At 53.1% G+C, this 22,802-nt stretch overlaps 1 protein-coding gene across 1 annotated transcript in view; it reads right to left on the minus strand.

Moving 5' to 3' along the window:
• COL4A1 (collagen type IV alpha 1 chain) overlaps positions 1-22,802 on the minus strand; it is a 139,267-nt gene that overhangs the window by 31,406 nt on the left and 85,059 nt on the right. Inside the window, exons 12-26 of the mRNA XM_021065910.2 lie at positions 22,278-22,319; positions 20,704-20,790; positions 20,196-20,222; positions 19,984-20,034; positions 19,412-19,456; positions 19,270-19,323; positions 17,322-17,363; positions 15,286-15,370; positions 14,910-14,945; positions 12,725-12,889; positions 8,737-8,832; positions 6,232-6,315; positions 5,645-5,715; positions 1,503-1,694; positions 802-970 (exon numbers count right to left, since the gene is read on the minus strand). Of these exons, the coding sequence (XP_020921569.2) occupies positions 802-970; positions 1,503-1,694; positions 5,645-5,715; positions 6,232-6,315; positions 8,737-8,832; positions 12,725-12,889; positions 14,910-14,945; positions 15,286-15,370; positions 17,322-17,363; positions 19,270-19,323; positions 19,412-19,456; positions 19,984-20,034; positions 20,196-20,222; positions 20,704-20,790; positions 22,278-22,319 (1,246 nt within the window). The remainder of the gene's footprint in view (positions 1-801; positions 971-1,502; positions 1,695-5,644; positions 5,716-6,231; positions 6,316-8,736; positions 8,833-12,724; positions 12,890-14,909; positions 14,946-15,285; positions 15,371-17,321; positions 17,364-19,269; positions 19,324-19,411; positions 19,457-19,983; positions 20,035-20,195; positions 20,223-20,703; positions 20,791-22,277; positions 22,320-22,802) is intronic.

Below are 22,802 nucleotides of genomic sequence, written 5' to 3' on the forward strand. Positions count from 1 at the left end.
CGGAGCTTTACAGTGTTTCCTGGTCACACAGCTTGGATCACCCCAAGTCCCCTCCCGTGCCTTTCTACAGCTTATGACGGCTTAGTGACGCACGCGTCCCCCGCCCTTTGTGCCCAGGCCATCCCTTCCTGGTTGCCTAGGGAACGCTGCCAGTGTCGTCTTTCTTCCCTTAGTTATATTCAGCTCAGACGTCACGGAGAGTCCCCTGCGTGCACAGCCTGGGGTCCCCATCCACTCCCCTCCTTGATGACGAGCCGCGTGGGGGAAACCCTCACGGAGCCCCCTGCCCTCGTTCCCGGCCAGTGCCCAGGCAGTGGGCTCCAGGTGAGCGGGCGCCTGGTCACCACTTAGCACAGTGCCTGGCACACAGGACCCCGTGCAAAACAGCAAATGCCTGAAACGGCCATGGAGTGAAACAGCCACGTGGAAGGGGCTGTGGGCCAGTGGCTGAGCGGGCGGATCAGGGGGGCAGGAGGTGGAGGGGGGGACACGTGGCTGGGGCCACACAGGAGCCAAGACGGAGGGCTCCTCACTCTGCACAGAAGGCCGACTTGCTGATGCACACGGCGCCCCCACTCCTGTACCGGGACCTCAGCCCTACGTTCAGGCTCCTGCCTTCCGCATCCTACCCACGACCTGGCCCATCTCGTAAAGGCAGCAGTGAGATTCAGAAAAGCCAGGGAAGGATGGGCCATGTCACATCCCACCTCCTGGCGGAACTGAAACCAGACCCACGTCCCCGCATCACGGAGCCCTGGGCCCCTGGCACTTGGGCGCTGCACTGAGGTCCTCGGGCCTCACCTGGCTGGCCTGGGGCCCCAGGGTTGCCCGGGAAGCCCGCCTGTCCTTTGTCACCAATGGGACCAATGGGGCCAAACCCTGGGGGCCCGGGAGGGCCGATGTCACCACGACTGCCAGGGAATCCAACTCCTCCGGGGGGGCCGCGTTCCCCTTTCAGTCCTGCGGAACCCTGAGGTAGAGAGAGGAGCGTTATCTGCAGGCCTCGCCGCGCTCCGAGCCGTGTCGCCTTCCTCCCCAGTTTAGTAAATAAGTGCCAGGATTTAACCAGCCGTGCTACTCATTCACTTCAACCCGCCTGCCAAGGTCAACGTGAAGTTAATAAATGAAGCTGGCATTCCTTCCCCAAGCTGAGCTCGCAGCCACCCCCCTCCTCCACGAGGGGCCCCTCCAGAGAGGAGGCCCCCGGAACCAGAACCTCCTTTTAAAAGGAGACTCGAAGGCCGCTCAGCTCCAGCGCCACCTCCCACCTCCCACACAGGCCCGTCTTTGCGGGTCCCCGATCCACCGGAAGACCCAGGTCAGTTGTCAGCTAATTGTTCCCGCCAAGGTCCCCAGCGCCCAGGTCCCTAGACCACGGGGCAAATTCACGTGCAACAATGACACTGAGTGAAAATACACAGATAGGGTCCAGGCAGCTCAGCTCTTCGGCCTCTGCTCACCCACCTGACAAGCACACGTTCAAAGTCTGGGGGTACACATACCGGGGAGCCCTTGGGGCCGGGCAGACCGGGGTGGCCGTCTCTTCCTGGAGATCCTGCTCTGCCTGGCATGCCGGGCTGGCCTGGGAACCCGGGGTCTCCTTTGTCACCCTTGAGCCGAATGTCGAAGTAAATCTCGCCAGGCTCTCCCTTGGCTCCTGGCTGGCCCATCAGCCCTGGTGCGCCTTGCGGGCCCTGCAAGAACAAAGCCTGGTGATGCCAACATCCACAGAGCGAGCCACGCCACCAGCAAGGAAACCGGGGAGCCATCCTGCAAAGCGGGGTGATGCTTAGCTCTCGTTCCCTTTCCAGGAGCAAGCCAGCGGCTCCGGGACAAAACCTGAGCTGACCTCACTGCCGTTTCCCTTAAAAAGCCTTTTGGGGGGAGTCCTAGGGAGGACAGGGATGGGGTGGGGGGAAGGGCGCGGCCCGGCCCGGCCCACAGATCAGTGGGCCAGCGTTCTTGTCCTTGACCCTGCCGATATTCCCGAGGACATCGTAGCAGCTGTTGGGAGGGGCTGTAGACGTTCAACTTCTCTGCCCAGGAACCAGAAAGAGGGCTTCTGGGCGCAGGTGAGGCGGGGAAGAGCCACGTTCTCCAGGGCTGCTCAGGGCTTCCTCTCCCGCTCCCACCCCAAATTCTGGAAGCGATAACGGCGTCCAGGGCACCGGGCCAGGGGCAACCAGGGGAGGGGCACCCGGCCGGCTCTGGGACTGTTATTCTGAGCCGACAGCAGAGCGGAGTGGGGCTTCCCACGAGGCACCCACGGGAACACGTCTCTGTTCCTGGAAAGTGACCCCCACAGGGAACGCCCGCTCCCCGCAGCCCCGAGAGCCGGGCTTCGTGGGGAACAGGCCAGGGTTTCCAGCAGTTGCTGCAAATACCTGTTCTCTGAGATCCATCTCCTGAGCCTCCCTCGGCAGAACTGAAACTCCCGCAGAATATTCATTTGGTTTGAGTTCCTTTCATACCCTCCCTCTGAAACGGTCCTTGGATATACGTGAAACACACACGCGTGCGCGCCTCTGTGTGTGTGTAACATGTACCCCTCAGAGGAGCTGGGAACAGGGGCAACCAAAATCCACATAATCTTCAGATTTGGAATGGCTACCACTCACTAAGAGCCCGCAGTGTGTCCCGGCCTCCGATTCTTAGCACAGCTCTGCAGGGAAAATACTGGCACCGCTTCGCAGAGGAGGAGCTAATATTCCAAGAAAGTCGGTGATCCGTCCAAGGCCAGGGCCAGAAAGGGCTTACTTCCAGCTGCAGAGCCTGGACTTCGTCCCCAAACCACGGGAGCGCTAGTGAGTTCCGTGTTATCTAGGAAAGGCTGCCTCTTACACGAACGTGGAGGTGAGGCTTGGAGAGGCTCAGAGGCTACTCAGAGCCATGCAAGTGGCTCACTGGAGAATCACCTACACGGCACTGACGTATGTTCCCGCCCAGCTGGCTTCCTAGGAGCTGGGACCGTGACGCGAAAAAGAAGGGCGCAGTTACACTTTCTCGGAGACACACCCACGCCACCCCGTGCTCTTCCAGAGGTCAGGAGACAGCATGAGTCTGCGCTGCCTGGGACTATTTATAAACTTAAATAACATCGAACCTCAGTTCCTTAGTCACACCAGCCACACTTCAATGGCCACCACTGACCGGTGGCTACCAGAGTGGACAGGGCGACACAGAACATTCAACCCCGGCAGAAAGTTCTTCTGGCCAGAAACAGCTGGTCAGAGCTGGCCCTGAGCTGGAAGTGGCCCTTGAAAGGCAGGACACTTGTTGGTCCTCTGTTAGGACACTCAGATCTACTTGGGGACAGGGGACGAGTCCAGGCTATCTGCTCTAGTCCCCAGAGTGGTAACATACCACTTCCACCAGCCGCCCACCCGAAGATTGAGCGGGGTCGTGGACAATTCGTTATTGGGTAGAAAGCAGCTGTGGAACGTTGTGGCTCTGGCTCTCAAGTTAACATTAGGCCTGCACATCCTCAAGTCCCAGCTAAACTCAGAAGCGTCTCCAGACAGAGGTCCGGGCAGCCTCCTCCGGGCGTCCACGCTGTGGTGTATGGTCCTTGCTGCTCAGGTAGGGACATGTGCTTGCCGTCTGTCTCTCCACTAGTCTTTCAGGGCTGGGAGGGCAGGGCCAGGCCTCTGTCTTTGCATCCTTCACATCGACAGCAGGATGCGCCGGGAGCAAGCGTGTGTTAAACCAGCAAGAGTCACCACTAAAAACTAAACGCAGGTGTAAGAAACGAAAACCAATGCGTGTGCTTCCCAACCCGAAGCACCCCTCACGTTATTTTATGTTGATTCTTCAGAGCTTAGAAGCATAGCCTCCTCTAACACTGCGAGCACAGCGTGAGAAAATGCAGTTTTTCATTTTCATCGCGATGACCTTGCCGGCCATCGTTCTACTTAGGGAGAAAACTGGATCTTGCTTGAAAAGTGACATTCACAACCCTCAGACATCTCGTGGGGCTTCTTTGATTCAGATCTTAGTCCTAAGCGACGCAGAGGCCTTTGGATAAATGTGGGAGACTCAAACGCTGCCCTGGAGGTTCAGAACAGGCTGCATAGATTGGAGAAGACCTGACAGCTTGTGCGGTCTGCCTCTAGAAAGCAGTGCCACTGCGGAAAATTCAGACGTTTGTGTCACTTAACACAGGTGGCTCCCAGTGACCCTGGACCTGCTGAGGGCGGGAGCTGGGCTTCAGCATCGCAGCCACGAGCCTCTTGTGACCTATCCCCCTCCCCCCAAGCAAACTCATGGCTTCCAGAGGACATGTCACAGAAAGGCTGCTTCTGGGACAGCCTTTCATTGGAATCAGAGCTTCTTTCACTGGAATCTACTTTCCAGTTTGCTCTGTCAGTTTGTGTCCTGCCTCTCATAGCCTCCAACCAAATTCTAAATAAGGGGACCACATTTTTGAGCCAATTAAACCATGGAGCTATGTTATAGCATCCAAGGAAAGGAAAATTATGACGTTTTTTACCCATAAGACAGTTCCTGGCAGGGTTCCCTCTCCACCAAGAAAGCTCCTGGGGGTGGAGAGGGCGTGGGGACTGGCATTTTTGCTGTAGGTTCTCTTTATCTTTCTCCTTCTCGTGACTTCTCCCCAAACACCCTCCTTCCTCTTTTCTCAGTTTTATTGCATTTGGGGCTGGAGGGCGGGTGTCTGGACTGGGTTCCAGGCAGACTTGAGGCAGGAAGTATTCCAGAAAGGCCGGGTAGATAAAGACCATGTCCAGACTGTGCCTGTTGCCTTCAAAGTTTTTCCGACTTTGATCCTCGCCACAGTCGGAGTTCCCAGCTTTGTGAACTTCCAACGTATTTAGAAATATTTTAAACAGTTGCGACTTCTAACTCGGCTCCCCAGGCACCAGGGTGTTCTGGAAGCAGCAGCCCGTGATCTGACTTCAAAGGGAGACAAGCACTGCTGCATTCCAGCTGTTTCCCTCCTATTTCAACTCACTTTCGCCCTGACCCGCTTGTATAGAACCTTCCAGAAATAGTTTCTTAAATTACAAATGTTGAAGGGCTACATTAAAAGAAGATCGCTAAAGATTTGACTTTCAATTTGTGATAAAAGAAAAAAGAGAAAAAGGAAAGAAAAAAGAATAAAGCAATGTAAGGATTCGTAGACACGGCTTAATGCTTACAGAGCATAGAAGAACAAAGCCTAAAGGTTTAGAAGCCTTAGAAGCAGAGCGGATGACATGCAACAATATAACATCCTTCAATAGTTGAGATTATTACTCTGCTCTTGAACTCAATGGCTATTTTTTTTTTTTTTTTTTTTTTTTTTGTCTTTTTGCCATTTCTTCGGCCGCTCCCGCGGCATATGGAGGTTCCCAGGCTAGGGGTCTAATCGGAGCTGGAGCTGCCGGCCTACACCAGAGCCACAGCAACGCGGGATCCGAGCTGCGTCTTGCGACCTACACCATAGCTCACGGCAACGCCGGATCCTTAACCCACTGAGCGAGGCCAGGGACCGGACCCGCAACCTCATGGTTCCCAGTCGGATTCGTTAACCACTGCACCACGATGGGAACTCCCTCAATGGCTATTTTTAAAACAAAGCAGACACGTTAGGAAACCGGTACTCTGTTCCACTGAAAGATTTCAGGCGCCCGTGTGGTTTACTTACAGGCAGTCCCTCAAGGCCATCTCTGCCGGGTAAGCCTCTGTCGCCCTTGGCCCCGGGCTGTCCTGGAAAACCTTTCGTAAGAGACAGAGGAGAGAGCACAGCGTTGATAAGACATTTCCTAATAACGCGAGACGTTTTTATCTTGTCAAGATGCGAAGTGCAAAGGTCTTCACACGAGGATGGTGTCTGAAGAATCTCAAAAGAGCGACCATGAGCGAGCCCACGCTGGGCCCAAGAAGGAGGAAAGTGACCCCAAACGCAGACGAGCGACTGTCGCAGGATGGCTCACCCCGCCGCCGCCCGCCCGAGGACCGCTAACCAAGGCGTGTGGGTCCCTCTCCCGAGCCACACGGTTTTCATTCGCTGTGGCCCTTTCAGTAGGAAATCCTTATGACACTGAATTGCAAGTCCCCGGGGTCACTCTCAGCCAAGTGAGCCAACCCCGGGCGCGTGGCTGCACAGTCTCAGCCGCTCTGATGCTGTCGCAGGAAATGGGGTCGCAGGGGGTTCTGCTTCGACGGGAAGGTTCCCACCCACGGAGGCGAAGTCTGACCGGGTCCCTTGCCGTGGGGGGGGAAGGCTCTTACCTATTTCTCCTGGGGGGCCCTGTGGCCCAGGGGGCCCACGAAGTCCTGTCGAGTCACAGATGAGGCAACTCTCTCCTTTTTGACCTAAGAAAGGAGACATGGGGTCCGTGTACATAACAGGTGGGCAGACAGGTGTCACCTGCATGGCGACCGCACAGGAGAAGGCAGAGGTGGCCACCATTCCAATGTCATGTCCAGAGGGGGCTTCTCAGAGCCTGACACCTGTCAGGGACACCTTGTGTCCCTGTCACAGGGCCCGCTCTCTGCCCCCAGCACGTGTCACAGGTAACCGAGGCTGCCCTTCGAGGAATCCCATCCTTCTGTCCTGCGACGGGACAGGCCCTGCCTCACTAAAAAGTCACCTGGACTCACTTTTCATCATTGGCCGGAGAAGCTCTGGCCGTGTCATCTAGTCTCTCAGTCAACAACTTCCCATCAGCTTCCTCTTGGATTGAGTATGTTTTTCGCAAACTGTGACTCCTGGATTTTCATCCTATGTTTACAGGCTGACGGAAGTGAGATGGAAGCAACACGCCAGAAAAGCAAGAGCAGAAGCCTGACCTGATGCGTGGGGTGGCGAAGAGGCAGCACACAACGGGAAAATGGGAGGAGACGCCTCTCTTCAGCCACTCTGACCCCTGTGTCTCGATTCTCAAACTAAGCTAAAAGGCCCGGCTGGGCCCGCGACCTAAACCCTGGACGTCCATTTCCAGGCACACATCGGGCCAACAGACAGCAGGGCACACGTGGAGAAGCCCATGGTCAGGGGCTACAGAAGCCGGGCCGTGTCCCCCTCGTCTCCTTTGGCTCTGAATGACTCCCCAGCCCAGGCACACCCTACTCCAGGCCCTGCCGTCAGGAACCAGGGCAGAACAGGGCTCATCCATGAGACGGATGCGGCGCAAGTTGGCAGGTAAGCCAGCCAAGCTGTGGGCAGCGTGGGGTTGCTGGGGTCTGTGCTCCTGAGGCTCGAGGTGGGAGCCGGGGAGGTGCTGGTGCTACAGGAGCGAGACGACATGGGAAGAAAGAAGCTTCTCTGAGGGTCCAGGGAGAGACAGACCTCTCAGTACAGAGCAACTTCTGGCCACTGGCTCTGTCACAAGATGGAACAGCTCATCTCAGAAAGCACGAAGCGCCTGGGGCAAACTATGACACTTAGAGTAAGCAGTGAGGTCCTGCTGGACAGCGCAGGGAACTGAATGCAGCCTCTTGGGATAGAACATGATGCAAGACAATATAAGAAAAAGAATGTATATATATATATATATATATATATATATATATGACTGGGTCACTTTGCTGTATGGCAGAAACGGCCACAACATTGTAAATCAACTAGTTTAATAAAAAATTTAATTAAAAAAGAAATTGTTAAACATCTGGGAACTGGGAACATTCATGAAAATAAAAAAATGACACTCTTGGAGTTCCCATCGTGGCTCAGTGGTTACAAACCCGACTGGGAACCATGAGGTTGCAGGTTCAATCCCTGGTCTCACTCAGTGAATTAGGGATCCGGTGTTGCCGTGAGCTGCGGTGTAGGTCCCAGATGCAGCTCAGATCCCGAATTGCTGCGGCTCTGGCATAGGTCGGCAGCTACAGCTCCGATTAGACCCCTAGCCTGGGAACCTCCATATACCCTGGTGTGGCCCCAGAAAAGACAAAAAAAAAAAAAAAAAAGACACTGATGGCACAACCCCTGCCACTTAATTCTAGGATCACTTTCATCTAAGGGTCTGCAACTTAAGCAGCTGTCAAAATTCTAAGATATTTTCCATGCATTTGCAGTTTAAATGTTTGAAGAACAAACATTCTTTGGAAGCCAAAGCCAGGAATGGGACCCAGAGGGGTTGGTTTTGGGGGGCCGCCTCTCCTTTGTTCTGCTCTCTGGGCATTAAGAGACGTATAAATACTGGAACATGCTTGGCTTACGACACCCTAAGCCAGGACTGTTTGGACAGCGATAATCCGCATTTCCAAGATTATGAAGGGATTACGGTGGGTCCTGAGTTGGCGTTGCAGACCACGCCTGAGATGTGCAAAGATAAAACTGAGGGCCGACGGGCAGAGCTGGCTGATCCGCTGGCGGAAAATCCGCTCCCACTGATTACGGGACCGGGGCGTGGGGAGGTGGTGAGCTGTGTGCACACACTTGGGGTCCGGCTGGAAGGAGCACTGGGCATTCTTGGAGAATCCCAGGCTTTGAACTGGAAGATCACAGGAGATGGCGTCAGTCAGGGAATCTAATCTGCCGGCCACGGGGAGGGGAAAGCTCAGGGACCTTGACGGCCGGGCCAGGATCCCTGTTCCCTCCCGGGCGAGAGCTGTTGCTCCGACGCCCAACAGCCCAGCAGAGCTGCAGGGAGACAGGGCCTAAGAAGGGGCTTTGAGGAGCGTCAACAGCGGAAGAACCTGCCCACAGCCACCCAGAGCCAGGCAGTGTGGAGAAACGTACCCCACGGCCAAGCACCACCACATGTTTCGAAACCAAATTCAGTCTCTTACCTTTTTCTCCAACTTCGCCCGTCAACCCCGGCTGGCCCGGACTTCCGGGAAGGCCCTGGTCACCTGGTGGCCCCGGCTGGCATTCCACAATTCCATCTGAAACGGGTTTTTAAGAGTTACAGCGTCACTCCCCCGCAAGGGAACCCAGGGGTTCTCACCCTCCCTGAATTCAGGCTCCCTCACAACCCAAACCCTGGGCGGGCTGTTCGGCCCGTAGGTGAAGGCCCGCTGTGTTTTGCTCCCAAACACCCCCCAGGTATTCGCCTGTGACCAGCTACGACCCGCACACGTGGCACCCAGCCGCCCCGTCACAAGCCCTCGTGGCGCAAGCTTCCATTTTATGTTCTGACGTGTACTTCATCTCTTGAACCCCGTCCTGGATCGGACGTCACTGTTTCTTGCCAAATCCACACCCTCATCTCCGTCCCCACTTCACAGATGAAGAAACCGAGGTTCCAAAATGTAAATGATGTCGCAGCGCCCTACGTCTGTGAAGTCAAGGCTGAGCCCCGAGCAGCTTGATTCCTTTTTTCTTTCCGAGCAGATTTCCAGCAGAGTAATCACTATTTAAAAATGCAGACTGTCCGTGGGAAAACACCCCGAAAGGTCTGTGCCTCTTCCTCTCTGAGCATCATGAAGTGAAGAAGCACGAAAATGAACGGCACCGAGGCAGACGCCCTCTGCTGTGGGTTCTATGTGGTTTTAAAGTGTTGCTTTTGGACACACAGGGTGACAGAGTTGATTGTTCCTCCTCAGTGTCTTCGAAGGAAGATGGCACAGTGAGCGGGGTCCCGCGAGGCTCTGCCGGCCACTCGTCACGACGGCGGCCCCCTCCTGCGCTGTCCCGACGGACCAGGCTCCCCGGACGCCAAGGCCTGAACCGGGGCCCCGCCTCCCCTGTCTGGGGACTTGGTTTAGACCTTGGAGGAAATAGTTGTTTCAGGGGAGCAAGACCTGAAGTCTGAGGGCTTGGTCTGCTTGCTGTGGACGTTGTCCGGCAGTTTTCTGGACACGGCGGAGGCCGGCAGAGCCGTAAGAATGTCCTTGGTCCCCCCTCCTGCTGGCCGCTCGGGCCCCCGTCCGTCCCGAACAGAGTGGAAGCCAAAGAGCTTCCCCAAATTCCCCAACTGGAAGAACTCGCTCCCTTCTCTGCCAGTGGAGCTGGGGGGACTCCCAGATTCTGGAGATGCAGGTGCGTAAATAGTGACAGCTGTGGGGTCACTCTTTCCCTTTTCCAGAACACACCTCCTCCGGGCACCGGAATCCCTGCACAGCCCTGGTGAAGCAATTACCGTGCTCACCAAAGAGAATTTTAAATACTTTGAAATCTGGAGCTCCCTTCATGGCTCAGTGATTCCAAATCTGATGAGCATCTATGAGGTTGTGGGTTCGATCCCTGGCCTCACTCAGTGGGTTAAGGATCCAGCGTTGCCATGAGTTGTGCTGTAGGTCACAGACACGGCTTGGATCCCACGTTGCTGTGACTGTGGTGTAGGCCGGCAGCTGTAGCTCCAATTCAACCCCTAGCCTGGGAACTTCCATATGCCGAGGGGCAGCCCTAAAAAACTAACGAACTAAATAAATAAAATGAAGGAGTCCAGACTCCAACTGTTCCTACAGGTACCTCTTCTTTTTAACCCTAACATCTAAAAAATTATTTATTTATTTTATTTTTTGTCTTTTTGCCTCTTCTAGGGCCACTACCACGGCATATGGAGGTTCCCAGGCCAGGGGTCCAGGCAGAGCCATAGCCACTGGCCTAGGCCAGAGCCACAGCAACTCGGGATCCGAGCTGCGTCTGCAACCTACACCACAGCTCACGGCAACGCCGGGTCCTTAACCCACGAATCAAGGCCAGGGATCGAATCTGCAACCTCATGGTTCCTGGTCGGATTCGTTAACCACTGAGCCATGACGGGAACTCCAAAAACAGTTTTTAAATAAAAGAAAATTTAAATAAATAAAAAAATAAATGAATACTTAGAAAGCTGAAGCAAGAATACAGTGGCTGTGTCTGGGCTTGCACGCTCTCACACGTGTCGGGGGTGCAGCCACGGGGACTGAGCGCTGGACGGGGTTGGGACCTGGGAACCTCCATGTGGTCTGGTTAAGCCAGGATGGGCCCCACAGTGGCAATTGGGTTCAGAGGTAGCCTTTTTCACACATTCGCTCCCTCTCGGTAAAAATCTCATTGATAACCGATCAACTATCATGCTGCCACTGTGAATTGCTTAATTTACACCGACTTGCAAAGCAGCAACCCCGGGGAACCCAGAGGCAGGTTGCAAGGCCCTCGGCCAACACACTACGAAATTCCCAGCACTGGGAAGTTCACGTCCTCCCATGAGATCAGCCCATCTCCCAGACCCGGCAAGACGCGAATGTAGGGAAATGGTTTCGGATTTGCCCACGGTGGGCTCTCTCGCCCCCTCCAGTCTTTGCTGATCTCACTTCGTAAAACCACCTCCGTGGCCCCGCCCCCGCCCCACCTCTGTACCCCCTGCCCGGCTCCCTCTCACCCTGCGTTTCTTTTTTCTTTTTTTGTCTTTTTGTCTTTTTGTCTTTTGTCTTTTGTTGTTGTTGTTGTTGCTATTTCTTGGGCCGCTCCCGCGGCATATGGAGGTTCCCAGGCCAGGGGTTGAATCAGAGCTGTAGCCACCAGCCTACGCCAGAGCCACAGCAACGCGGGATCCGAGCCGCGTCTGCAACCTACACCACAGTCCACGGCAACGCCGGATCCGTTAACCCACTGAGCAAGGGCAGGGACCGAACCCGCAACCTCATGGTTCCTAGTCGGATTCGTTAACCACTGCGCCACGACGGGAACTCCCACCCTGCGTTTCTCATTCTCTGCTACCACACAATCCACTTCTTATTTGACTTCGGAGTCAGAATGCTCACCCAGGAGAGCACGATTGTTTCGTGGGCTCTGCCCAGGTCTCAGGGCACCGCAGGCACGCCGATGTTTGTTGAGTGAGTAAGTGACCAAGGAATGAGTGACTAAGGACCAAAGGCCCTTTGGACGCCCACACGCAGAGAAGCAGGACTTTGGGCCGAGAACCTCCGGGACTCCCACAGTTTGTCTCCTTTCTCCACGTTGCGAACCAGAAGGGGGAGGATGTCCCCATGAAGCCACAGGGGAGCCATTCCTCTGACTCATTCACATGTCAGAGGAAACTCAAGCCGACCCCCCCGCCCCCGCCCAAGGGAAGCTTCTGGAATCCCTTGTTCCATCCACAGCTGGCACCGTACCCAACCTCATCCATGAGAACTTTCATGCAGAGGGCCCTGCATTCCAGCAAGCAGGCCTCCGGCAGCACAGGGGCCCCGGTCCAGAAGCTGCGCTCCAGACACTGGAAACATGAACCCACTTCCCATGCAACTGTTCGCTTAAACGCTCTGAAAGCTTCTTATGTTTTACACTGGAATTACTTTGAGGCTCTAGAACCCCTTAGCGGAATCAAGGGATGCACGGTCTGTGCTCAGCTTGGATGGGGGGCTGATGAGAAAAATCCAGGTCAAGTACCGTTCTTAGTTGAAGTCATTCTTTGGGTTACCACACTGGTGTGCTGTCCCTTATGTGTACGTGTGTGTGTGTGTGTGCGTGCATGTGTATGTGTGCGAGTGTGTGTCCCCTAGAACCAGCTTGCATGGCCAGATGAACAGAATTCATCCCATGCCCAGTAAGACGCCTACAGCTCAGTCGGTTTGGTTTTTGACTCACACGCCTGGAGACCCCGAGCCGGTTAACATTCCTCTTATTCCTTGAAACCAGTTTCTCTCTTTTATGTTTAGGAGCCCTTTCTGCAGCGTGGCTCACTTTGCCAGCAGCCCTCAGTGAGGCCGGGTCATCCACGAGTGGCGGATGCCCAGCCTCTTGCACGGCACGTGTGCACGTGAACTCGAGTGCCCTGCCCAGCCTTGGTCAGCCCTGCCCACACCTGTCCTGCACTGGACACCACTCGAAACCAACCCAGAGGGAACTCACTTGTGTGGCCTGGCTGCCCAGGGGGGCCGGGGGGCCCAGGGGGACCTGGGAATCCATCCCTTCCACTTGGTCCGGGCAAGGACACGCCGGGAAAGCCCTGGTCACCTTTCTCTCCTCTCTCACCCGGGTAGCCAGGGGCGCCCGGCTGCCCTGGTATCGGTAAGCCTGGAACCAGAACAGAGGGTTAGGGCAGAAGCACACTGCAGCCCCCCATCAGCAGCACACACTGGCATCCTAACTCTGCTCGGGGCACTGTGACCAGCTGACCGTCACTGAAGGGGAACCCCTGGGACGAGGGAGAAAGGGCCTCACGGCTCCACCTGCTCCCAGCAAATTAACTTCTGGGAATAGGGATTCATCATGTAGACGTTAACAGCTGCGCGTTTCCTCCCGTACAGAGTGTCCCCAGTGAATGAAAAGGTTAGAGAGGCTTGGTCCCAAGTCTGCCCAGAGAAGAAAGGGCATAAGAGAAGTCCTTACACAGAGCGGACGGGGGCAGGAGCCACCGGGGTGGGAACCAGGTTGGAACCAGCAAAAGGACAGTTGAGGGCTAGAAAGAGCTCGAAGTCGAGGCAGCATCGGATCTGAGCACGGGAGGGCCAGCTCAGCTGCCAGGGGTTTTCAGGGGATAAGATCACAGGGCCTGTGACAGCCAAGCAGGGTTCCGACCGAATGCTTGAGGCACAACGGTCCAGGAGGTGCGGGTGAAACGGCTTCGTGCTGCCAGGAGCAGAGGGCGGGCGTCCGGCCCCAGCATCCTTCTGCGATGCAAGAGTGTGAAAACAGACGGGGGCAAAGCGACCCCTGAGAAACTGCCAGAGGCAAAGAGCAGGGGTGCAGGCGGGGACCCCCGAGGAAAGATGGACAGGCCCCCAAGCCCCAAACAGCAGCTGAAGCCTCGGGTGACTGTTGGAAGTCGCTGTGCCTGCAGACACAGCATGTTAATGACAGCAGAAGAGGGGCTGCCACCCATGCCCACCCCAGCGGGGGAGACGCCAAGGGAGGCAGCCCCCCAACCTGACGGAAAGGGCCTTTGCAATCGGCAGGGCCGGGGCCAGACCAAGAGCAGACAGGCCACATTGACTTCAAAGAATGTCTTTTAAAATGATGGCTTAAAAGACTAACGGGGCAGCTCAATGGATTTAGAAAGCAGATACGGCAAACGCTCTGGAGAAGTGCCATCTTCTCTAAAACAGCTGGAAGGTCAGCGCTCTTGGCAACCCAGCAACAGGGATGCTTAAGATGCCAAGGTTTTAGCAGCAAGGAGGAAGAGCTGGGCGGGGCAGGCTGGCCTCGAGCCTCCGATGCTGCTGCCTCAAATCTTGGATGATGGGGTAGGGTTGTGTTTTCTATTCCAGCAAAAATAAAAGAAGGGGCTCCGGGAGAACTTAAAACTTAAGACCTATGGGCAAGGGAAAAAATAAAATAACAAGAGAAGGATAAAAATAAAAATGAAAAATAAACAAAGCCCCAAACATCGGGACTGCGAGCACTGGGCTGAGGTGTCTGTTCCAGGGCACACGAGGGTTTCACTCAGAGCCTGTGTTACCTCTGCTCCGGGATCTGGGGTTATACACACGTGCAGTGGGCACGCACGGGGAGGTGTACGATCCCAGAAGCACAACTCCCAGCCTCCGGGACACACCATCCATTAGAAACGTTAGAAGTGCGAAACCGGCACAGAATAGCCACAGCCTCAGTTTAAGCTCAGGGACGCCGGGTTCCGGCCCGAAGCAAGATCAGAGTTGATTAGATCAGCCAGGAAAGGTCTCAGCCTTGGGTCTGGTCTCAGGCCGAGAAACAAAGGCATTCCCCAGGCAGAGGGCAAGTGACAGCAAGGACGCTGAGGGGACCTTCGGAACGACCGGCCTGCTTCCGGGAGCAGCGGGAAGGACGCGGGAGGGCACGGGGTTAGATCAGAGCCAGAGACGGAGGATGGGGTTTGATGGGAGACGTAAGAGGTTCCACCGGCAGCGATACACATTTTTATAAGTACATGTTAGCCTGTGACTTACAAAATCAACACTGTCCTAGGAAGGGACCTGCCTTTCAGAACTAGAAAAACACGTCACAAAGTTGCTAGCCAGTTTATGCAGATCTCTAACTAGGGCCCGAGATAGTTCGGAATAGAAACCGCAGAGCAGTTGTACAAATACTCTAAAAAAAATCAGTAAAGGGTGCTCACCTGGAGGGCCCGGCTGGCCTTGCAATCCTGGGAAGCCTGAAAGGAGGGAGAGAGAGTAGAACAAACTGAGCCTGGTCCACTGTGCCCTGAACCTCTGCGCTCGCGGGTACCCGTGGTCCCGGGCTCAGGGAGCCCTCAGCTGGGGGAGATGCAGCATCCCTGAGGCTGCGGAGATGCAGGGAGATGGGCTCCCGGACACCCAATGGGAGGGCAACAGATGAACTTGCACAGAGGACTCGGTCACCACACGGTCTACACGGGGTGCAGGTGTTAACAAAATGTGCTCGAGTGCAGGTCGAAGATGGAACAAAGAAAGGATGAGAGAGACAGGAGGGAGGAGGCAGGAGGCAGGGAACGAAAGAGGGAAGGACCTTACCTTTGGGACCTGGCTCTCCTCTCAACCCTGGAGCTCCTGGGTACCCCCGCTCTCCCTTCTCTCCCAAGAGTCCGGGGCCAATGACCTGAATGACAGAAGAAAAGATGGTCGCAGGGCAGCGGCTGGCGGTTGTGTTACAGCAGCGCAGACGGAGAAACAAACCCATTTTATTTTGTTATTATTTCAAGACGTGAAACTAAAGAAGAAATAGTGGGGGGAAGAGGGGGAGGGGCGGGGCTGGGGGGTCCTGAAAACAGACAAAATGAGTGTGCAGGAAGGCCTCCTTGCAGAGAACTCTGCCAGGCAGTTCTGCCTCCTTTCACGACCAGCTGCCTGGCAGGAGCTTGACCAATGAAGTCAAGTTAAAAAGTGTTAATTCTGAGGTTTAGGTTCGAAATTTCTCAATGGCCTGAGAAGAATATACTTCTTTAAAGAGTATTATCAGAACTCCTTTAAATTTCCTCAGGCAACATGTAACGGGAACACTCAAATTTTTTTCTTTTAATTGGAAGAGGGTTTTTGCTTTACTTTAAAAAAAAAAAAATGGTCAAAAGTGGAGACTTTTTGGAGCCCAGAATATGGGGCAAGAAGAAGGCGCTGCAGGCCTCGTTAAAAAGGGGTGAACGGGTTCACCCCAATTCTGAATCACTGAAATCTGAGGACAAGGACCACATCAAAGATTGCATATTACCCTCAAAATGTAATCTGCTCTGTAGCAATTAAATTGTAGGAATTATTCACGTCTGCTGATGAGGTTCAGGTAAAAACATGCTATTCAAAGACTGCTGCTGGACCACAAATGTGGGAAATGGAGTCACCCACTATACACGCAGTAAAAGCACACAGAGTTGGGAGCTCCCCTCATGGCGCAGCGGAAACGAACCCCACTAGGAACCATGAGGTTGCAGGTTCAATCCCTGGCCTTGCTCAATGGGTTAAGGATCCCGCATTGCTGTGGCTATAGTGTAGGCCAGTGGCTACAGCTCAGATTCAGCCCCCAGCCTGGGAACTTCCATATGCCACCGGTGCGTCCTGATAAAGCAAAAAAAGAAAAAAGAAAAAAAAAAAGGGCTACGGAGGTTCAGTAATACTCTGATCCAATAATCCTATGCCTGGAAATGCAGCCTAGAGAAGAATTATTCAAATCCCCCATCTAACACACACTTGCACAAGCACACACACAGAAGCATGTCCAAACACTCACTACCACACTGTAGCAGTGCAAGAGGGCAGCCAATGACAGAGGGTGATATTTTCATTGTTTCAAAAGACGGGGGGCAAAACGGTTAAAGGGATCATCTGAAGATAATTTGAAAACACGAAGAACGTCCATTTTTAAAAAGAAAAACCATTGCTTACATTGGATTGCAAATACATGAAAATACACATACAGACAACGACTAAAATGTTATTTGCCAAAAAAAAAAAAAAAAAAAAAAAACCCAAAACACAGTTTTGCTAGGAGAGTCCCATCACAAGTGACCTGTTTCTCTACTCAGCATTTGCCTTGTTTTTGTCTTGTCTTTATAGGGCTGTACCCGCAGCATATGGAGGTTCCCAGGCTAGGGGTTGAATCGGAGCTACAGCTGCCAGCCTACACCGCAGCCACAGCAACACGGGATCCAAGCCATGTCTGCGACCTACACCACAGCTCACGGCAACGCTGGATCCCCAACCCACTGAGCAAGGCCAGGGATTGAACCCACGACCTCATGGTTACTGGTCAGGTTCATTAACCACTGAGCCAAGACAGGAATGTCTGGCTTTTTTTTAAGTTGCCAAATGTGCTGCCAAAATTCTTATCCATGTGCAACTCTGTTCATTTTCATGATCAAAGAGATGCAGAAATTGTCCAAATATAGTAAGTAAACACCAAACGCCACATGATGCAAAGCATAAATTATCAGTTCAAATTCAATGCCCCCACACAAAAGCGTCATTCTAGAACGGCACGGAGCGTGCGGCCTTCGTCCACCGCCTCCCTCTTCCCCTCTTTACGAACCACCCCACGGACAGCACACGTCGCTGCTACTCACAGTGCCAGGGGGGCCGGGGGGGCCTGCTTCACCTTTGTCTCCCTACAAAAGAAAAAAATACGGTACTGTGTCTTTTACCTATGACAGTTGCCTTGCAGAAAGCAGGGCTGACTTTTTTTCTGGAAAAAGAGAGACGGAGCCGCCCGTGTCCTAAAATGATTGTCTGCCAACTTGGACTCTCTCCCTGGAATTAGCCGAAGGTGCTCTGGAGCTATCGTTACCCAAATCAATACACTTCCCCGTGCCTGGCGTACAGGTGACACATGGAAAGTGAGATTTCTACCAGACGTAGATGGGAGGCTGATTATTCAGACGGCAGGAGAGCTCCCGTCACTGGCTCTGCCGACCGCAGGCTCCTCAGAAACTTCAGAGAATCACGTGCAAGCAGAAGGTGTGCACAGTGGCTTCTCAGTAAGACAAGAAACGAACAAATAAAATGACGTGAAAGCTCCTGGGGTCTAAATTTATTTTCTCAAAGAAACCATTTTGTCTGAGGATTTTAGGCGTAAGGCTGTCTAAACCTGCGTCGGAAGTCAGTATAAAAAGATACTCACGGCTGCTGCCTTCCCCTTAAGATCCAGCATGACTTGAAAACATTGGGTGGGTAAATTCTGCTCACCGTGAGGTTGACTTGGCCCCACATTCGAGGAAAAACTCCAAGTGAGAAACGCCTTCCCATCGAATGCTCATATATAAACATCGTGGTAACACTCAAAAGTCCTAAGATTGTGCATTTTATTTCACGAATGCACTTTTTTCCTTTTCTTTTTTTCATGTTTTTTCTTTTAAGCTAAAGCTTTAAACTCAGGCACCAAACCGTAATTACATGTTTTCTTATTGGAATACAAAACGAGATTTGAGAAATATCTATGGGACTTAAAAAAAAATCGAACTAATATAGCTCAAGCATATTTACTTTTTTTTTTTTTTTGAAGGTTCTCATAGCATATTTACTTCTTACAGTCTCGAAGAATTGACTTTCTTAGAAAATCAGCCTAAGCAAACCTTGAGATTCTCTCCCTAGTCTATCAAGCACTGGTAAAGATGAATATTTCACACCCATTTCTTATTTTGGTAGGGGTTTTACATGAGCTGGCCTCATGATTAAAAGGGAAAAATAAAGCCAAAATGAGTTTTTTCTGCCTATCAGATTGGCAAATATTTTTAACGTTTGCTAACAAGCCATTACCAAGTGAAAAGGCGCCCCCCCGCCCCAGGCTGATGGAAGGGCTTTTCTGGGGGCAATTTGATGGCCAACAGCAATAGCTTCCCCAAACCAGAGTCTAACTGTTCACCCCCGCGTCGTACTTTTTAGGAAGTTATTATCGAGGAATGTTTAGACAAGGGGCCAAAGATACAACCAGAAAAATGCGGACCTGGTCCAAATACCAGGCAAAAAAGGCACGGAGGACGCAGTGCTGCTGTGTAACTGCATTTGCAGGGTTGAAATTATCCTCCTTGCGTCACTAAGGGAAGGAGCAAGCTGTCTCCCTCGATACCGTTTCCCAAAAGCTCGTGCGTGTGTGTGTGTGCGTGTGTGTGCGCGCGTGTGTGCGCGCTCGTGTGTGTGTGTGCGTGCGCGTGTGCGTGCGTGCGTGTGTGCGTGTGCGTGTGTACCTGGGGCAGTTATGAACGCTGACCCTTTCTGATCAAGTAACCGAAAAACTACACAAGCCTTCTCTTCTCCTCCGCATCTGTCTGCGTTTGCTTGGTTTCATCATCAGGGGAATTTATCACAAAAAAACACATGAAAACTTGAACGAGTGGAACAGTTTATATTTTTTCTTGGGGAATTTACACACACCGAGAGAACCACTCTAAGTGGTGTTTTTCCTCCCATGGAGCTTAAATAATTTTTATTCTTTGACTACATGGTCCTTTATTCTAGGAAAAACTTCTAGATTGAGCAGAATGAAGGCAAAAACCTCAAAACAGGGTGACCATTTACCTTTAAACCCTCTCGGCCTGGGAGTCCGGGGTACCCCGAATCGCCTGGGAACCCCTAAAATGGAACCAGAAGCAACAACAATTGTCAGCGAGTGAAGGCAACAGCTTTGTTTAAAAAAAAAAAATCGCAGAGAAATACTCACTGGGCTTCCTTTTTCTCCTTTTTCACCATCTTTTCCGGGCTTTCCCTGTGCAATAAAGATTCTAATTTCAGGAGTGAATCAATAATAATGACAAACATGCATCAAGGGTCTGATTCCAACACAAGCTACCCAGTCGTGTGGATGCTCGGGGTGAGCCGGCCAGGCTACCGCACTCAGTCGTGGATGCATTAAAGCACCGTGAGCAGGAAGAACAGCAGGAGAGGGCTTCTCAACACTGAAAACGGCAGATCAGCCTCCAATCTCCTGTCACCCCTTCCATCGGCAGCAGGGCGGAGCCCGGTGCTCTGAGCAGGTGGACAGGTGGCTTTTCAGGGAGGGGCCGGCAGGGGGGGCTGTGGGGGTGGGGAGATCATCTGAATAACAAAAGGCCTTTGCCATCCAGGGCTCTTTCTAATGGTGAGGGCCTCCTGCTCCTGCTCCCAGGGCTTCAGAAAGGCCCTTCAGGAGAGAAAGAACCCTACAAGCTCTTGCAGTCTAGACTCCGGTGAACCTGCGGTTCCAGGAATGCGGGAGAAGTGCCTGCACATCAAGAATATTCTGGAAGCACTTACTCGGGGTCCCGGTTTTCCAGGTTCACCTTTCTCTCCAATCCCTGGCATTCCCTTAAAAGAAAAAATAAAAGAGAATGTTAGATTCGCTGGTATATTTAAGTAAACTATTAAGTTAATTTTACATGTAAGGTGAAATGAGCTTGTGACTTAAATGCAATGCGTTATGGTCTTTTATACAAAATGAGAAGGAGATGCAAGAGTTTAGTACTTACCTGAAATCCTGGTTCACCTTTTTGACCCTAAAATAAGTTTTGAAAGAGAGAAACATGAGTAGTATCCAGGGTTACACTGGCGTTTACATGCTACACGGAACAGGTGAGAGGAAAAAAACGCTCTTCCTGGTATAGCAACCAAGAAATGCACATGGAACCGCAGCCCTCACGTCCTGCCATCGACTGATTACGGCTGTTAGGTGGGCACAGCTAGCATCCCTGAGCCACGGCCAGCTGGCCTCCTTCTACCCCGGCTCCCTCCCGCTGCCCACCCCCGCCTCTGTGCCCGTGAGATGCCCTCGCAGAGAGTCAGCCTCAGACCAGTTCTGCTCCAGCCCAGCTCCGGCTGCCTCTGCTCCCAAGATGCTCCCATCACGGGGTGGACACGCTCTACACCTGCCTTCCCGGCCGTCTAACCGAGAAAACGGATCCAGACCCGGTTCCTCTTTGTCCTGGGAATCAGTCCCAGGTCAGGAAGCCAGTGTTCTCCGGACGAAGCCGCCCCTACCTTCTCTCCTTTAGTGGCAAAGTCTCCTTTCTCTTTAACTTGAGCTTGTCCTGGCACTCCTGGGGGCCCACTGACCCCTTGATCACCCTGTTGATGCCAAAATTGGGAATTAATTAGGCATGAAAATAATTCTACAGAGAAGAAAAATGCAGAGGGAGGGGAAAGCCTAGAACAGAACATCTGCTTTTAAAATGCGATTACGCTCTGGTCTAGCCTGTCCTTGTCTCAGCAGAAAATTAGCCTGTCTCCGACTCAAAGATTTTGGAAACAAACGTATGGTTCCCAAAGGGGAAACGTGGTGGGGGCGGGGTGACTTGGGGGCGGGGACCCACATATATGCGCCCGACTCTTTGGAGGGGACAGGTAACAGGGACCTCCTGTGCAACACAGGAATCTCCTCAATCCGGGCTCCTAACCTACGTGGGCAAAGAACCTGAACAGGAATGGACGCGCGCGTGCGCATCACTGGTTCACTCTGCCTGCGCCTGAAATGGACGCCGCTTTGCAAGTCAATTCGACTCCCATAACACTTTGAAAAAGGACAAGAAAATGAACTTTCAGGAGGAAGGTGGTCCACCAAGGACGTAAAGCCAGCAGGAGGCTCCCACTGCTTGGGGGTCAGGGCGGCCGCCACCCGTCACCCTGGAAGCGGACCGTGTGCAGGACGCATGGATGTGTGCGTATATGTCTAGACCACGCAAACAGACACACGGCGTGTGTACGCACGCTGGGACACGGAGCTGGCCTGTCACATTTGACGGCACAGAGGAAAGGCGCCAGCTGAGCCTGGTAAGGAAGGGGTCGCTTCTCTTCAGAGGAACCAAAGAGAAGAGAGGCATCAGGGCTTTCTTCCTTGGAATCCTAACCGCTGGACACGAGCAGAAGTAGAGGAACCCCTGCCCTGGCAGAGTGACTGAGGGCCAGGAGACTCAACCACATCAATCACAGAATCATGAGACTTTGTGACGAGCCGGGGCCCAGTGTGCAGTAGCTGCTGCTCAGCCCACATCTGTCCAGGCCTCCAGGACCCCTGCCCATTGTCTACACCACGTGAGCACAGGTGGTGGACCTGGGCCCTGGGCCAGGCACTACCACAATCCCAAGAATCCCCACTTGGCTCGTCGTGCCGGTTTCATCAGTCGGGTCCCGGGACAGTGGTGCAGAGACCCCTGGAGGATCAGGACCCACCACTGGCTCCCTCTGCTCAGGGGAGGCTGCCTGCTCTGCCTCATCCGGCCGCAAGGCTCTCTTCCTCCCAGCCCTGGCAGGACAGACCTCGTCTTTGCAGGGTTAATACCGTTATGCTGCCGACAGCCAAGTCCTAAACTGGACCCTGTGACAAAAAGGTCTGGCTTCGTGCTGTCTGCGAACGTGCTGCTTGAACGCCACGTGCAGAGAACTGGATTAACAGCCTGCTGGATCTGAAGGTCAGACCCGCACAGGTCAGCGCAGTGAATTCTGGCTGCGCGTTTCTGGGAAACCATGCGGAGACGAGGACCTGTGATCAGACGGGTCCAGAGGCAGAACCCGATCCTGCTCAGAGCTGTGGTTCTGACCAAAAGAGAAGCGCTCACCTTGTCACCTTTCGGTCCTTGGAAACTCAAGCCCATTTGCCCCTGTTGAGTAAAAAGCAGGCTTCCATTAACAGAGTTGTTGACTCTGTTCAAAATCATCTGACAAACGAGACACAAGATGCGACAGGATGGCATGTTTAAGGCCGTACTTTGTCCCCCAACCACCAGGATATTTCCAAGAAAGTTGTGATCAGTGTACGCAATGTCTGTCAAAACGTCTAAGGATGACTGAAAAAGAATCCCATCAAAACTGCTTTTTTAAAAATGTAAGGTTTTTAAACATGGGCTTCAGAAAACGAAGGAAAAGATGAGTGATTCCAAAGTAATGACTAAGGGATGGACTGAAGGAAAGCTCAGCAGATACAGATGGATTGATAGCTGGGTAGATCAGCAGACTAATCAACAGACAGCTCAGACGGACGGAGAGACAGATGGGTGGATGATACAGAGACAGAGACAGGTACACAGATAGATAAAGACATGACAATTCTCCAGAGGTTTTTACAGAGCCCTAAAGAATGAGTT

This window comes from Sus scrofa, chromosome 11, assembly GCF_054392235.1.
Source record: "Sus scrofa isolate SSC_HxYL_T2T_F1_AM1 chromosome 11, Sscrofa_HxYL_maternal_Yorkshire_Landrace_v2.0, whole genome shotgun sequence".
Classification (NCBI taxonomy): Eukaryota; Metazoa; Chordata; class Mammalia; order Artiodactyla; family Suidae; genus Sus; species Sus scrofa.